The sequence below is a fragment of the Mobula hypostoma genome, chromosome 8 (genome assembly GCF_963921235.1).
Source record: "Mobula hypostoma chromosome 8, sMobHyp1.1, whole genome shotgun sequence".
In the NCBI taxonomy this organism is placed as follows: Eukaryota; Metazoa; Chordata; class Chondrichthyes; order Myliobatiformes; family Myliobatidae; genus Mobula; species Mobula hypostoma.
The window spans coordinates 13,502,796-13,520,633 of NC_086104.1; the positions used below are offsets into that span (position 1 = coordinate 13,502,796).

The 17,838-nt window shown below is 47.3% G+C and overlaps 1 protein-coding gene across 3 annotated transcripts in view; it reads left to right on the plus strand.

Moving 5' to 3' along the window:
- Window positions 1-17,838, plus strand: part of kif26ba (kinesin family member 26Ba) — a 380,767-nt gene that overhangs the window by 304,475 nt on the left and 58,454 nt on the right. For all 3 annotated transcript variants that reach the window (XM_063055472.1, XM_063055473.1, XM_063055474.1), the window contains 4 exons: window positions 1,692-1,785; window positions 4,403-4,665; window positions 9,658-9,841; window positions 11,097-11,256. In XM_063055472.1, the coding sequence (XP_062911542.1) occupies window positions 1,692-1,785; window positions 4,403-4,665; window positions 9,658-9,841; window positions 11,097-11,256 (701 nt within the window). The remainder of the gene's footprint in view (window positions 1-1,691; window positions 1,786-4,402; window positions 4,666-9,657; window positions 9,842-11,096; window positions 11,257-17,838) is intronic.

Here is a 17,838-nt window from a genome sequence, read left to right on the forward strand (position 1 = left end):
CCATGGTGGAAAGAGAAATGAAGGGACAGAAGCCCCTTTGAAATGGTACTTGTGTTTCCCGCTCTCTTTCTCTCTGCACAGGGCTGGCACGTTAGCATAGTGATTAGCACAACGCTTCACAGTACCAGCGACCCAGGTTCAATTTCTGCCACTGCCTATAAGGAGTTTGTACTTACCCCCACCATGACTGCATGGGTTTCGTTCAGGTGCTCCAGATTCCACCCACAGTCAAAGATGTACCAGTTTGTAGGCTAATTGGCCATTGTAAATTGTCCCGTGATTAAGCTAAGATTAAATTGGGGATTGCTGGCTGGCTCAGCTCGAAGGGCAGAAGGTCCTATTCTATGCTGTATCTTGAAATAGATAGAGATAGAGAGAGAGACAGTTCACAGACACACACACACACACACACACACACACACACATTCACTTTCTGAGCTGATGGACATCGGCAGCATTTTTAAGATTGTCATTTTGTGGAGTGAACTAAATTTTCAAAACTAAGTTTAAAAAGGCAGAAGTGTGCAAGGTAAGAAGGTAATCAGACATCCCACCTCTCGCGGAAGTTCTGGGAGTCTCCCGCATATTAATAGTGGCTCCCTGATGCCTGCAAATTATATACAATATCACGGAAATCAATTTTTTGAGAGCGAGCGAGAGAGCGCGAGAGAGAAAGCAAAAGAGAAAGCACAAGAGCGACCACGAGAGAGAGAGAGAGAGCGAGCGAGAGCGCGCCATGACAGAGTGTTCCAAAAGAAGAAAATGTAAAACGTATGTCACCCCAGACTACCCTGAAGTGTACCCCTGCCTAATAGGAGTCAAAAATAATGACAGTGTTGCTCGCTGCGCTGTTTGCAACAATGACTTTTCTATTGCCCATGGTGGGTTAAGACTGTAAAAGACATGTTGAGGTGAGTTTAACAGGTGTCATTTGTTCATTAGCATAGCTAACGTTATTTAAACTAGCTGGCTGGCTGCTAAGGAGCTACTCTATTGCAAACATCCCACCTCTCCCAGAAGTTCTGGGAGTCTCCTGCAAATTGATGGTGCTACCTCCCTGAAATGAGATTTTGCAGGGTGGGATGTCTGGATAATAGGGGTGGGAGAAGGAGGAGGTAGAGCAACACATAAAATGCTGGAGGCCAAGAAGCATCTGAAATAAACGGACAATAAACAGGGAAATAAACAGTCAACGTTTGGGCCGAGACTCTTTATCAAGACGGGAAAGGAAGGGTGAGGGGGCCAGGACAGGAAAGAGGGAGGAGGGGGAGGGAGTACAAGCTGGCAGGTGATAGGTGAAGCCAGGTGAGGGGAAGTAGGTGGGTGATAACTAAGAAGCTGGGAGGTGATAGGTAGACAAGTTAAAGGACTGCAGAAAAAATCTGATAGGAGAGGATGGAGGAAGGAGCTGAGGCACTGGGGGAGGTAATGGCAGATAAGGAGAAGAGAAGTGGTAAGGGGGGGGGGCCAGAATGGGGAATGGAAATAGAGAGAAGAGGGGGAGGGGAAGAACCAATGTCTGCTGGTCAAAGGGCACATTCACTCTGTGTTCCAAACTCGGAGCATCATGTGGGGACACGTCAGCCTGAAATGTTGAGGAGTTCAGTCCAGTGTCGAAGTCAGCAGGGTTGCTGCCGTCAGTTTGTTGGGCTCCTGTGTAATCCTCTGTCACTCCTCTGTTTCCACTGTAGGCTGAAGTTTGTGCTGGGACTGTAGCAGAAGTCATCCAGTCCGTGGTGAATGGGGCTGACGGCTGCGTCTTCTGCTTTGGCCACACCAAACTAGGTTGGTTGACATTCTTACCAAGTGGCTTCAACTGTTCTCTGGCTCCTCAACCACCTTCTTCCCAAGACTTCCCTCACCCCACCCCTCAACTTGCTCCATCTGCCTCTCCATATTTTTACCTCTTTCTCTCTTTGCCTCCACCTTTCGTTCTCTCTACTCTAGCCCCAGCCCCTTCCCCTACCTGGCTCTACCTGCCGGTCAATCCCCCAATTGCTTCGAACTTCTTCCTCGCCACCCCTCCCCACTCCTCTCTGTGGCATCCATTTTGTCTCTCCATCTCAGTCCGGAAGCAGAGTTTCAATGTGAAATGCCAGCATTTCCTTTCCTTCCACAGGTGCTGCTCAACCCACTCAGCTATGTCTTCTTGTCTAATTCCATCAGCCACGGTGGAATGATGCAGCAGACTTGATGGGCCGAGTGGCCGAATGGCCTTCTGGTCTCATGGCTTCTTGTGCCTACAGATTAATGTCGGCTCTCAGTAAAGTTGACGAACAGAATGTTTCCCACACAGTACGGTGGATTAGTTCCCTCAGCAATAGCACTAGGCTGGGGTAAAAACCTAACACCACCTCCTCACTGAGAACATTTACAGGCAATTCGCCAGGTCAGTGATGGTAGCAACTGTTCAGTGATTGCTTGGGGCATTTTGACAGTCCGCCTTCAGATAATGAGCAGCTAACCTGTTGTTCTGGTGCTGAGCAAAGGACAAAATAGCATGGAAGATAACTGGACAACTTTCTTCTCTTCTTTAAAATCCCCATGACTGTGTGTATTTCCTCTGGGTGCTCCAGTTTCCTCCCACAATCCGAAGATGTACCGGTTAGTAGGTCAACTTGGGGCATACTCAATAGGCTGAATGGCCTATTCTGCTCCTTTGTCTTATAGTCTTAATTGGTCATTATAAGTTGTACTGTGATTAGGCTAGGGTTAACCAGGTAGGTTGTTGGGCAGCATTGCTCGATGGGCTGGAGGGGCCTGTTCCACATCATCTGAGTAGAGTAAAATAAAACAAATGCAATAATTCAAGTGCTTTCAAATCCCCTAAGAAAACAGGGGCTTCAAGTTTTAGACAACTGGCGAGACAGCGCCTGTGCAAATGTCTTTTGACTATTGCTATTTTACCGGCAGTTACAGTTACCCCTCAAGTTCCTGCTAAAATATCTCCTCTCACACATTAACCCTTTGACCTCTAATTCTTTACTCCTCAAAACTGAGATAAAGAGTGAATGTATTCCCCTACAGTCCTGTGCAAAACTCTTAAGCATATATATGTAGCTTGGTTGCCCAAGGCTTTTACACAGTACTGTATTTATTATCTTCCCAGTTACCAAATAACACTTCATACTACTGAGCTAATACAAAGCTAAGTACTCTTTTTTCTGCTTTCCAACCACCTTCCTATTTTAGTCAATAAATAGTACTGTGAAAAGACTCAGGTAGCCTAACTATATATGTCCCCAAGAGTCTTGCACAGTACTGTATCTTTTAAAAGCCACTTAGACTGGTACATGGATAGAAAAGGTTTAGAGTGGGGAGTTCCCAACCTTTTTTATGCTATGGACCCCTACCATTAGCCAAGGGGTCCATGGATTCCAGGTTAGGAACCCCTGGTTCAGAGGAATATGGGCCAAATATGGGTAAATGGGACTATCTTTGATGGCTATCTTGGTTGGCATGGACTAGATGGCCTGCTTGTGTGGGCACGTGGCCAACTGGCGACCTGAAGGTCATGAGTTCGAGCCCCAGCCGAGGGAACGTGTTGTGTCCTTGAGCAAGGCACTTAATCACACATTGCTCTGTGACGACTCTGGTGCCAAGCTGTATGGGTCCTAATGCCCTTCCCTTGGACAACATTGGTGTCGTGGAGAGGGGAGACTTGGAGCATGGGCAACTGCCGGTCTTCCATACAACCTTGCCCAGGCCTGTGCCCTGGAGAGTGAAGACTTTCCAGGCGCAGATCCATGGTCTCGCAAGACTAACGGATGCCTTATAGAGCTTCCATGCTTTATAACTCTGTGACTCTATCTATGCCCTTCATGATTTCCTAAACTGTAATGCAATGGTATTTGCGTACTGTAGTCATCGTCATTATGTGCCATGTCGTATGATGTAGACGACCACGGTCTTTCCATGACCATGATTCTTCTTGACAAATTTTTCCACAGAGGTGGTTTGCCATTGCTTTCTTCTGGGCAGTGTCTTTACAAGATGGGTGACCCCAGCCATTATCAGTACTCTTCAGAGAGTGCCTGCCTGGAATCAGTGGTCGCTTAACCAGGGTTTGTGATATACACCAGCCGCTCAAACGGCCAGTCACCGTCTGCTCCCATGGTTTCACGTGACCCTGATCAGGGGGCTAAGCAAGTGTTGTACCTCACCCAAGCTAGTAGAGGGGAAGAGCGCCTTACACGTCCTTTGGTAGAGATGTTTCTCCACCCGGCCACCAGTGAAATTCAACCTCATTAGTGCCTTCTTTTTCACAGAGAGGTCCGCATCACCACTGAAACATTCTGTGTTTAGCATAAATTGTGGGTGAATTTTGACTGTTGGAATTCTGTTGGACTGTATGAATCTGTCCCATGTTGTAATCTGAGCCCACTCTTTTGTGATGTGCCAGGGAAGTCGTACACAATGATTGGGAGAGATGACTCTATGCAGAACCTGGGTATCATCCCCTGTGCCATCTCCTGGCTTTTCAAACTGATTAACGAGAGGAAGGAGAAGACGGGAGCTCGTTTCTCAGTCCGGGTCTCGGCAGTCGAAGTGTGGGGGAAGGAAGAAAACCTGAAGGACCTACTGTCTGAGGTGGCCACAGGCAGTCTGCAGGACGGCCAGTCTCCTGGAGTCTACCTTTGTGAGGACCCCATCTGTGGCATGCAGGTAACGCAGTTTATTGTTCACTGCCCAAGGCCTTCTGAGACTTTTTAGAAGCAGAATTATTTCCTTCAAAAGTGGAGGCACGGGCAGCACCTTCAACGGCCATTAGTGTTGTGATTTGCCAAGGACTGGCATTGAGGCCAGGTTTTGGATTATGTCCTCCCAAGGGTAAGAGAACTATGATGAAGATGCCCCCCCCCCCACCTCCCGTGCTGCCCTTCCCCTCCCTTCCCAACACAGCCTGACTGAGGTGATAATGATGTAGTCCTTTTGCCACATCCTGATACAACCTCAGAACAGAGGGACGACCCCTCAGAACAGAGATGAGGAAGAATAGAATTTCTTTAGCCAGAGGATGGTGAATCTGTGGAATCCATTGCCAAAGACGGCTCTGGAGGCCAAGTCATTGAGTCTATTTAAGGCCATGATTTATAGGTTTTTGACTGGTCAGGGGGATGAGGTTTATGGTAAGAAGGCAGGAGAATGGGGTTAAAAAAATCAGCCATGATTGAATGGCAGTGCAGGTTCAGTATGCCATATAGCCTACTCCTGGTATTTTCTTGCTTCTCATATTCTTATGGATGGGCAGAGTGAATGGATAAGTTATGGCAGGTGGATTATATAAGATGGAGGAATGTGAGAGGTCATTCACTTTGGCAGACAATGTAGAGGTTGGAAGATGTTGATCTTCAAGGAGATCTGGATTTCCCTGTACACAAAACAGGACACGTTACCGTGCAGGTTAGGCTAGCAGATGGCACGTTTGACATCTATTGCAAGGGGAATTGTGTGCAAGAGCAAACAACATCTTATTGGAATTATACACCCAGTGGCTACTTTACTGGGTACTCTTTGTACCTCATAAAATGGCCACTGACTGTATGATTGTGGTCTTCTGCTGCTGTAGCCCATCCACTTCAAGGTTTGACATGTGTGTTCTGAGATGTCCTTCAGCACACCACTGTTGAAACGTGTGGTTATTTGAGTTGCTGTCACCTTCCTGCCAGCTTGAACCAGTCTGGTCATTCTTCTCTGACCAGTGTCATTAACAAGGCATCTTCACCCACAGACTGCTGCTCACTGTATGTTTTTGTTTTTCACACCATTCTCTGTAAACTTTAGAGACTGTCATGCATAAAAATCCCAGGAGATCAGCATCTTCTCAGATACTCAAACCACCCCATCTGGCACCAACACTCACTCCACAGTCAAAGTCACTTAGATCACATTTTTTCCCCATCCTGATGTTTGGTCTGAACAACAATTGAACCTTTTGACCACGTCTGCGTGCTTTTATGCATTGAGTTGGTGCTGCAAGATTGACTGATACGCACTAAGGAGCAGCTGTTCCTAGTAAAGTGGTCACTGGTGTGTGGGATGCTGGTGAGACAACTTCTGGAATATTGTGGAAAAGAGTAAACAGTCGATATTTCAGGCCAACAGGACCCTTCATTAGGACTGGAAAAAAAAACACGATAAGTTAGAGCAAGAAGGTTTTTGTTGGGTGTAGGAAGAAGTGTTGGGGTCATCTACTGTAGCACTGCACCTGTGAGTCTGTTGGGGTCATCTCTGTATCCAGTGATCCCGGTGTGGCCTCCTGTACATCGGTGAGACCCGATGTAGTTTGGGAGACCGCTTCACCGAGCACCTATGTTCCGTCCACCAGGAAAAGCGAGATCTCCCGGTGGCCAGCCACTTCAATTCTACTTCTCGTTCCTATTCTGACATGTCAGTCTGTGGCCTCCTCGACTGCTGCAACGAGGCCACACTCGGGATGGAGGAGCAGCACCTTATATTCCGTCTTGGTAGCCACCAACCTGATGGCATGAACATCGATTTCTCGAACTTGGGGTAATTGTTCCCCCTTTCACCATTCCCATTTCCCTCTCTCAACTCTCTCAAGTTATCTCCTTATATGCTCATCACCTCCCTCTGGTGCTCCTTCCCCTTTCCTATCTTCCAGGGTCTTCTACCCTCTCCTCTCAGGTTCCCCCTTTTCCAGCCCTTTCTCTCTTTCACCAATCAGCTTCCCAGCTCTTTACCCCTCCCTCTCTCCCGGTTTCACCTGTCACCTACCACCTTGTACTTCTCCCTCCCCTCCCCTCACCTGCTTTCTCTAACCTCATTTTTCTCTCCAGTCCTGATGAAGGGTCTCTGCCCAAAACGTCAACTGTTTACTCTTTTCCCTAGATGCTGCCCGGCCCGCTGACTTCCTCCAGCATTTTGTGTGTGTGCTGCTTGGATTTCCAGCATTTGCAGGTTTTCTCATCCCGGAATACTGTGTGCAGGTTTGGTCTCCCTGCCTCTGTAAGAATATACCTGCAATTGGAAGAGTGCATCACGGTTCACCAGGTTGATTCCTGGAACAGGGGAGTTGCCCTATATGGAGAGATTAATTAGCCTGTGCCTATTCTCTCTCAAGAATGAGAGGTAATCTCTCTCAAACGTACAAAGTGGGGGGTGATTGATAAGTTCGTGGCCTAAGGTGGAAGGAAGGAGTCAATTTTAGAAAACTTAGCACATTTATTTTTCAACATAGTCCCCTCCTACACACTTAGTCCAGCGGTCGTGGAGCATACGGATCTTGGACCTCCAGAAAGTGTCCACAGCAGGGGTGATTGATAAGTTCATGGCCTAAGGTAGAAGGAGATGAGTCATACAGCCCTCATTACATGCAGGTCAACTCTTTGAGTGATTATGCAGAAAGTTTGAAGTTAATAGCTCATCTCCTCCTACCTTAGGACACGAACTTATCAATCACCCCTGCTATGGACCCTTTCTGGAGGTCCAAGATCAATAGGTTCCACGGCCGCTGGACTAAGTGTGTAAATGTAGGAGGGGACTATGTTGAAAAATAAATGTGCTAGCTTTTCTAAAATTGACTCCTTCTATCTTAGGCCACGAACTTATCAATCACCCGTCGTATTCTTGGCAGAGTAGGTGCAGAGAAGATGTTTCTCCTGGCTGGGCTGTCGGGGGTAAGGATCAGATTCAAAATGCAGGGTCAGCTGTCCAAAGTGAGACAAGAAGTAAACTCCACGCAGTGGTTGGTGACACTGTGGAGGCTCAGTAGGCACGTCTGAGGCAGAGATCGATAATGTTTTTGGTATTAGGGAAGTGAAGGGATGTGGGGATAATGCAGAACAGTAGAGATTGGCAGTGGATCTCATCGTCTGGTGGAGTGGGATTGAGGGACCAAGAGGCCTCCTTCTGTTCTTCCAAAATGTGAAGATCTGAGCATAGTCTTCACTTAACAATTCAACTGATCTCTGGAACAAAGAACTTCTTCAGATCCTTAACTAGGTTCTCATTAAATTGCCCCCATCACTTCATCCAGTCACAAGTTCCAGCCACCCTCTAGGCTTCCATGAAATTATAATTGGATGTGTTTTAAATTTTCTTCAGAGATACAGCATGGTAACAAGCCCTTCCAGCCCAACAAGCCGTGACACCCTATTACACCCACGTGACCAAGTAACCTACTAATCCGAATCTCTTTGGGAAGGTAGAGGAAAGCAGAGTACCCAAAGAAAACCCATATGGTCCCGGGGAGAACATACAGGCTCCTTACAGAATTGAATTGAACCCGGGTCACCTGTACTGTAAAGCGTTGTGCTACACCACCGCACTGCCCTTTTTGAATGAAAACTCCTATTGTTCTTGCTAGATAAAATGCACACCCTCTGCTCACCTACCATTACCCCTGATGACATCACAGACCCCTCCATTTAAGGAGGCACGAGAGACTGCAGATGATGGAATTTGGGACAAAAATATTGGAATTGAGATACAGGAAAACCTTGTCTACTTACTGTTCATACATATCAATGCCTTGAGGTAGAACAAGGTAAAACAATAACAATGCAGAATAAAATGCAACAGCTACAGAGAAAGTGCTGTTCAGGTAGACAAAGCACAGAATCACAATCAGGTAGATTATGAGGCCAAGAATCTATCTTAACATTAAAGAGGTACAGTATGGTGCAAAAGTCTCAGGCATACACAGTCTCAGGTACTGTCTATCTATTATATCTTTCCATTTACCAAATAACACTTTATACTACTGAACTGATACTCTCATTTCTGTTTCCCAGTTACCTTCATATTTTAACCAATATGCAGTACTGTGGAAGGGTCTTAGACACCCTAGCCACATATATGCACAGTACTATACATTCAAGAGTGTGACAAGAGTGGGGTAGGAGATGTTCTTGAGTCTGGTGGTACATGCTTTCAGGTTTTTGTATATTCTGCCCGATGAGTGAGGAGAAGAGAGAAAGTCCAGGGTGGGTGATTATACTGGCTGCTTTACTGAGGCAGTCAGATGTCTAGACAGAGTCCATCAAAAGGAGGCTGGTTTCCGTGATGTCCATAACCCTCAGTAGTTTGTGTCACAGATACCCATATAAGTGTCCCCAAGCCCAACGAGGGACTGGGAGAGGGATGACTTACTCCAGATTGGGAATGATCATTCCACACTCCGGAATTTTCTCCTTAAACCTCTCCACCCCACCATCTCTCCCTTCTTCCACTTCAAACCTCCCTCACTGTCTGAGTTTTCTGGACATTTATCCAACCCATCCCAAATGTGGCTCGATACTATACTTTATACTTTATTGTCGCCAAACAATTGATACTAGAACATACAATCATCACAACGATATTTGATTCTGCGCCTCCCGCTCCCTGAATTACAAATATTAAATATTAAAAATAGTAAAAATTAGTAAATATTAAAAAGTTAAATTATAAATCATAAATAGAAAATAGAAAAATGGAAGGTAAGGTAGTTCAAAAAAACCGAGAGGCAATTCCGGATATTTGGAGGGTACGGCCCAGATCCGGGTCAGGATCCGTTCAGATATTGAAGCCTTGTCTGAGGGCTGTCCCTGCTGTCCCTCAGAAAGCGCCGTGCAGTTGTTGGCGGGCCGTGGCGGCGTGGCGGTAGCTCCCCCTCCCATCGTGTGTGTCTGTGTGTCTGTGCTTCGTCGGCAGCTGCAGAACCAGAGTGAACTCCGCGCGCCAACGCCGGAGAAGGCCGCCTACTTCCTGGACGCCGCCATCGCCTCGCGGCGCAGCAGCCGCTCGGGATGCGACGAGGAGGAGCTGCGCAACTCCCACATGCTCTTCACCCTGCACATCTACCAGTACCGCATGGAGAAGAGCGGCAAGGCCGGAAGTGAGCTGGCTCCCTCGCGTCCTCCCCCACCCCTGCCGTCGGCACCATGGCGCGTCACTAAAATAAGTCCCCGAGCCTCCATATCCCCACCCCAGTCAGCAGGTCGTCCCTCCTCTGGGGCCCAGGTGAGGTGGAGAAGTGTGTTCTCAACGTGGCTTCTGAGGGCAAGTTGACACGGACAATGCTCATTTATTGTCCTTCTCTAATTTCCCCGCGAGGGTTCTGCTGGCCTGATTCATTTTAATTTGTTAATTTAGAGATACAGCATGGTAACAGGTCCTTCCATCCCACCGACCTACACTGCCCACGAACACCCAAGTGACCAATTAACCTGCTAACCCATACGCCTTTGGGACTGTGGGAGGAAACCAGAGCTCCCAGAGCAAACCCACGCAGTCACAGGGAGAACGTACAAACTCCTGACGGGCAGGGGCGGAATTTAACCCAGGTCCCTGCTGCTTTAATAGCATTATGCTGATCGCTACACTACTGCGCACCCGGTGATGAGAGGAGTATTGAGGATTTGAGCTGCATTGTTCTGGGAGTGGCAATGGGAGGGTGAGAAAATACTCGAGTCAGAAAGCCATACGGCCCAGAAACAGGCCCTTCAGCCCGTTGAGACGCTGCCTGTGAGTCTTTACACTCATCCCTTACTCTTACTGTTCCTGAATTCTCTCCACGTCCAGTCAGGTTCCACCACCCGCCGGCACACTGGGGGGCAAGTAATGGGGGCCAGGTGATCCAACTGATCTGCCGGTCTTTGAGACGTGAGAGGAAACCGGAATGCCCAAAGGGAACACGCTCCCACCCTGATTGTACCGGAGTCCTGGAGGGATTACGGGATCACACTGTGCGATAACCCCTGATGAGTTTATAACCGTGTTCCCATGAGCTTCCCTGGATCATACTCAATATTCCGATGGTCATGCATCAAGACGTGCATGTCGACAATATCACCAGCACAGCTGCAGCTGGCCTGGCTACATCTTGCATGCGCAGGGTCCTGGTTTTGCGTTCCTGTTTGGGAAGTATATTTTCCTTTGGAATGCCGGATGCTGTTTCACTGCGTTCCCGCCCATCGGACAGTTGAGTCTCCACGGCACTGTGAGGTTGATAATTGCTTTGTCCGCGTTTGGGGAGCGTTACGAGGAGCCAGTCGTTCTGGGGGGTGGGGGGGGAGGGGGGAGTTTTCTCCGCGGATGGCAGTGGGACAGCCAACTGATCTGATCCCTCTCTTATCCTCTTCTGCCGGCAGTGTCAGGAGGTCGCAGTCGTCTACACCTCATTGACCTGGGGAGCTGCGTCAAGGTGCTCAGCAAAAGTCGCGAGGGCGGCTCCGGACTCTGCCTCTCCCTGTCTGCACTGGGGAATGTCATCCTGGCTCTGGTTAACGGCACCAAGCACATCCCGTACAAGTAAGCATTGTCCGCCGCTGAGAGTGTGTACAAACCTGTGTGGCCGTCTGTGTCTCATTTGTGGGTGTGTGTTTGTTCTCAATTAGTGTGTGCATGTGCACACGTGTGCTGAATATCGGTGATAGAGCCATAGAGTGACAAAGCACAGAAATGGGGCCTTCAGCCCATTGCACCTAGCAGGGGTTCCCAGCCTATTTTATGGACCCCCACCATTAACTGAGGACCCCAGGTTGTAAACCCCAGCACGTATCAATGTCAGATCCATAGCCTTCTATGCCTTGGTAGTTCACATGTTTGTCCGACTGAGTTTCACAAGGCATATTTGAGTAAAATAACCGTATCTTTTAGAGTTCAGAGAACGCTGGTTGAGGGCAATGTCCCAGCATTGTGTCGTTCTAAAGATCAATTGTTTCTCCCCCCTGCATTTGAGAATACGCACAATCCCACCATCTAAATGTTGGTGCTTCAAGTAAAGGGGTTAACTCATGCCTTCCTTTCAGTTGGTCTGTGGATTCCTGTAGAGAATGAAGTTCTGGATGCAGTGACTCAAGGCAGAAATGGCCCATAGGAGAGGGCGTAATTTTAAGGTGATTGGAGGAAAGTATAGGAGGGGATGTCAGAGGTAGGTTTTTTACACCAAGGGTGGTGGTAGAGGCGGGTACATTAGGGGCATTTAAGTAACTCTTAGATAGGCATGTGGATGAGAGGAAAATGGAGGGCTGTGCAGGAGGGAAGGGTTGGATTGATCTTGGAGTGGGTTGAAAGATCAGCACAACATCGTGGGCTGAAAGGGCTTTGCCATACTGTATGTTCTGTGTTACGTGTTCCAAGTATCAGCAATGGTTCTGTCATTACAATGAATGAAAATAAGCTGAGGATTTCCTGTCACCGGTCCTGGCAGGAGCCTGTCTGATGAATGCCTGGAGTTAAGACAGATTCCTCTAACCTGTGTCTAGCCCCAGCTATTGACAGGGAGAGAACTCCCTTGTTACTTTGAATAGTATTTGAACGTAGAACATTACAGCATAATGCGGGCCCTTTGCCCCACAACGTGGTGCCTGGTGCCGACTTTTTAATCTACTTCAACGTGAACTTCCCATGTTAACCTCCATTTTTCTTTCATCCATGTTCCTAAAAGTTTTGTTAAATGGCCTGAATGTATCTGCCTCTACCACCACCCCTGGCATCATGTTCCACACACCCCTGTGAATGTTGTGGTCTCAGTGTCATGTTCTATATAAAATCATATTCAGTTACCATTTCCTTTCTTCCACTCTATATAAAAACAATTTCTGCCTGCCACCCATTTCCCTTTTCCTGTCTGTGCACCAGTCTGACCTGCTGGACATGTGGCAGAGCTTCAGAACTACATCAGTACAAATCACACAGCCAATATCAGATCCACCTATCTTCACTCTACGAGTGAAAGCAGCCAACCTGATCAAAGACCCCACCCACCCCGGGCAATCTCACTTCTGGCGGGATTTTTGAACGGTCCCCCAGTATGGAAGATGGACTCTTGACCTCACAGTCGACTTAATCACAGCCTTTCCACTGACTGACTGCCTGCTCTGCACACTCCCTGTACCTATAACACTTTATTCTGCATGCTGTTCCTGTTTACCCTTGTATTATCTCAGTGCACTGTTGCAATGAAACAATCTGTCTGGATGGCAGAGGAAACAGTGTTTTCTCACTGTTGCTCAGTATGTGTGTAAGGGGGTTTCTTTTTTTTATGTCACTGTGTAGTCTAATTAAAATGGCTTCTTTGTTATGTTATAATTGAAAGGGCTTCTTTGTTATGTTAACTGCTGAGAAAGTCCTCCCGCTAGCAGTTTATTTGATCACGTTACTGATAAGAAAGGTGTTACGAACCAATTGGCATAGTTGTTATGCTTTTGGTGTGTCTGAAGATATTGTATGCGCGGGGTTTTTGGGCAGAAGGCGGGAGAGAGAGATAGAGGAGGGACCAGGTGCTGTGAGTCCGCTAACGGGGTCGGACCCCGAGTCCGAGGTCCAGGGTGAGGAGAGGAGACGGAGATGGACTCGTGTGGAGCGTCTTGTCAACCACCGTTGTTGGTCCCAGGCGGCCAGTCGAGGTGGTCGAGGGGTCGCAGGGTGAAAAAGAAGGGTCCTGAGCTCCAACTGTTTGTGCACGAAGAGATTGAACTTTGATAAGTGTGGTGCCTTTTATTTTCCTTTTATATTTTATTCTCTATTAATTATATAGTTCCAGTAATATCTCTAAACTGTAAATCATTTAATCGTATCTGATGTATGGTCTATTATTTGGGCAGGGTGGGTACATCACACAGCATTACCCACACAAACTAATTACCCAGTTTGGCGGGGCCAAGGGCTGTTTCCCTAGACGACAGCGGGCCGAGCGACCCTGAGGTTGGCCAGGGGGCTACACGTGTAATAGCAATAAGCTAATTTCCCAAATCCCCTGGGTTCCACCCACATTTCACTGCTGACTCGTCTGACTTGTTCCTCTCTGTCTCAGGGCGGAACAGACTCAAAGGGCCGAATGACACAATTCTGTTTTGTGAGTCTTTTTCTCTTTCCACCAGATGCTACCTGGGCTGCTTAGTTTGATCAGCATTCTCCATATCTACTCTGTTTATTTGTAGTTTTGTTTGTTTGTTTGTTTATGTTATTGAGATACAGTGTGGAGTAGGACCTTCCGGTTCTTCAAACCGTGCCCCCCAGCAACCCCCGATTTAACCCCAGACTAATCGCGGGACAGTTTACAGCGTCCGGTTAACCTGCTGACTGGTACGTCTTTGGAGCGTGGGAGGAAACCCACACGGTCACGGGGAGAAAGTACAAACTCCTTACAGGCAGCAGTGGGAATTGAACCCCGGCCACTGTCACTGTAAAGTGTTGCACTACCCTGCCGTGTCATTTTGACTGACATTTTCTTATCCTACTTCTATGTGTCTATAGCTTGCATTCTGACGCTGTGCTCTCTGGTCCTATACTTCCCAAAACAGGAAATATCCTCTCCATGTCCGCTCCAAGCCTTTCAATCTTCAGTAGACTTCAATTTATCCCTGCCAAGTTGCGATGACGTCCTCCTTGAACGAGCGGGTTGAGATATGAAGGTGTTGAGCTGGCAATTTCATGTGACCCAGTGGGTCGTTTCCACCTGACCTTTATTGTAACGGACACACCCTCGGGAATAGGCAATTACACGGCGAAGGAGTTCCAAGAGCTGTTAATTCCAGAACAAAGGATCACCGTGACACTGCTGTTACGTTTCATTGCCGTGTAAAATGGATCAAGTGGAGTTGGTCGGAAATGAAAGGGAAGGTTTTAATTGTGCCCGCAGATGGCTGGGGGTGGCTGCCGATTACTACCAGCGTTTACATGTGCATCACCTGGCCTGGTGCAAGTGCACTAGGGTTTTGGATATCAAATAGGAACGTCCACAGTTTCCTGCTTTTTAAATTAGCCAAACCCGATACTGTAATGCAAGACTTGAGAGCTCTGGAAGCTTGGGGTCAGAGCAGGGGAGCATGGCAGAAAGCTTCTTCATCCCCAGAAAACTTAATCTGACAAAGGGACTGAACAGCTTTGACATAGTATTTCAACTGTGCCTGAGGGAGATTGTGGAGAACGGTAAAGATCGGCTTTATTTATCACATGTGCGTTGAAGCATAAAGCGAAATGCATCATTTGCGTCAAATCAAGTCAGCGAGGATTGCGTTGGGCAGCCCACAAGTGCCACCATGTTTCCAGTGCCAACTTAGCATGCCCATAGCTCACTGACCCTAACCCGCGTGTCTTGGAATGTGGGAGGAAACCAGAGCAGTCACAGGGAGAACGTACAAACAACTTGCTGACAGTGGCAGGAAATGAACCGTGATCGACATTAGTGTTACGGAAGCCACTATGCTACCTTGCTGTAAACTCTATCCGGGCCGTTCGATCATGCATCATTAAACCCAAGTGTTTCCATTGTGGAAAGCTGGTTACTGGAGCCTAAACCCCCATTGTGCAGGTCTGGGGAGAAAGTGATATCGCAGGAGAAAACCTAGTCTCATATGTTGTACTTTATCCCTCTGAATTCAAAGATTCGTGGCTGGAGACCTACAGATTAAATGCTCACTTTGACTGCAGACACTCGATCTCGCAGAGAAATATAGAACATAGAACAATACAGCTTGGGAACAGGCGCTTCAGCCCACAGTGACTAAATAATTAGTAGTCAAATTCTGGAATCAGCTAATCCCTTCGTTCTACGCAAATCTCAGAAGGGAAGGGTTAGATTGACCTTAGAGTAGGTTAAAAGGTCGGCACAACATCGTGGGCCAAAGGACCTGTGCTGTGCTGTAGTGTTCTACGTTCTGTGTTTATATACTGAGATGACTGGACCCAGAACTATTGGGGTGAGGTCACTGAGCTCACGTTACTGACAGAGGGTTGCTAAACCCAAGCTGCTAAAGGTGTTTGCAATCTGAAACTCTCTGCCTGAGGGGGTGTGGCGCTTTGCAAACATTTATGAAGCTGAAAACCCGTGGGACAGATGAGGGTAGATGCGTACTTGGTGGCTTCACAATACCCTCTCTACGACTCTAAGACTCTTAATTGGCTATACATGTTTTAGCCATTTCAGAAATGCATCTCTTAGATAATACTCTTAGTTGATTATAAAACTTCAACAAGGCACAAAATTCAGTAACTTGCTGCTGTAAGTGAAGTTTGTTTATTTTGGGAAAGATATCTGTCTCAGGTAGGTTCCTTCTGCTAATGTTAGTCCTGACGAAGGGTCTCGGCCTGAAACGTCGACTGCGCCTCTTCCTATAGATGCTGCTTGGCCTGCTGCGTTCACCAGCAACTTTGATGTATGTTCCTTCTGCTAATGTTGCTTTAGAGGTCTGCCAATGAAACAGGACCTCAGGGAATACTTACAACATCACATATCAAGGGGCCATTTCATTCTTTGTGTACCTTGATTCGCATTCATAGATAGACCCACACTTGGGTTATGCTGCAGGGCCACCTGCTCTCAACTCTTCCTTAGATTTATTTTGATGTTTAACAGTATCTGCAGGACACAGCACAAGGACCTTCTAAACGGGAGAGAGTGAGGTGCTAGCAGCTTTCGCAGCTGAAGGCAGCAATGACAGGTGGCTGTGGGCCAACTATTTTCAGCACAGTTTGAAAACTTGCCACCTTGGAACCTGCCAACAGTGATGGAAAGATTGAGAGTGTCAGTAGCTTTAAACTCCTTTCCACTAACATGTCAGAAGATCTGTCCTGGGACCAGCACGTAAGGTCATCTCAAAGAAGGCACAACAGTGCCTCTGCTTTCTTAGAAGTTTCCGTAGATCCTGCATGTTACCAAAAACTTTGATGGACTTCGAAAGAAACACAGTGGAGAGCATTCTAATTGGGTGCATCATGACCTGATACGGAAATATCAATGCCCAGGAACGGGAAAGGCAACAGAAAATGGTGGATGCAGCTCAGTCCATCACAGGGAAAGCACTCCCCACTATGGAATGCTGCCACAAGAAAGCAGCGTCCATTGTCAAAGACTCCCACCATCCAGACTGTCTTTCTTCTTGCTGCTACCAACGAGCAGGAGGTCCAGAAGCCACCGACCGGGTTCTGGAACAGTTATTATTCCTCAACCATCAGGCTTCCGATCCGGTGTGGATAGCTTCATTCACCAATGCTCCGAACTGATTCTGCAACCTACAGACTCACTTCCAAGGACCCTTTACAACACGTGTTTTCAGTGTAACTTTTTTTCCTATTTGCACAGTTTGTCTAATTTTGCATGTTGGTTGTCTGTCTGTCTTAGTCGGTTTATGTATCATTTTTTTGTAAATTCTGTTGTGTTTCTTTTTTTCCTGTAAATGCCAGCAAAACAATGTATTTCAGGCTAATATATGGTTACATACACATACGTACTTCGATAACTATTAAATTTAGTTTGAATTTTGAAAATGGCCTTCTGTTGAAAGATTTTTTTTATATAACATAGCAACTGTTATTAAATCACATAAAAATTACTAGGACCTGATCAAAGAAGGTAGGCTTGAAGGGGAGAAAGCATGGAGGATGGGGGAGAAATTCTAGACACTGACACAAGAGTGGGGGTGCTGGTGGAGTGATTATAAGCGGCCATTGGCTTCATCTGGTCTCACTCATACACTGTTGCATTGTGGGGCATAATACAATAAACTTCCTTTCACGACACAACCCTGTGACCCCTGGGAGAGGTATGTGGGAGAACCTCCAGGCCAAAAGACATTGGCACCTTCCTTTCCATCATTTCACGTACTCCAACCCTTATTTAATATCCATTCAAGGATGTGGGCTTTGCATAACTCGTCCATAGGATCACCTAGGCCTTGATAGTTCCTGGCACCGTCTCGTGAAAAATACAAACTGGTTCCGGCCATGACCCTCAGAGTGAGGTCTTGGGGAACAGTTACGAAGTTTAGATTTCCTGAGGTGCCCTGTCTAGAACCGGCATGTTAGTCGACATGACAGGGTGAGTCAGAGGTCAGAGGGCATGTTACTCAGCAGGGTGGGATCAATGGTCAGAAGACAGGTCAGGAATCT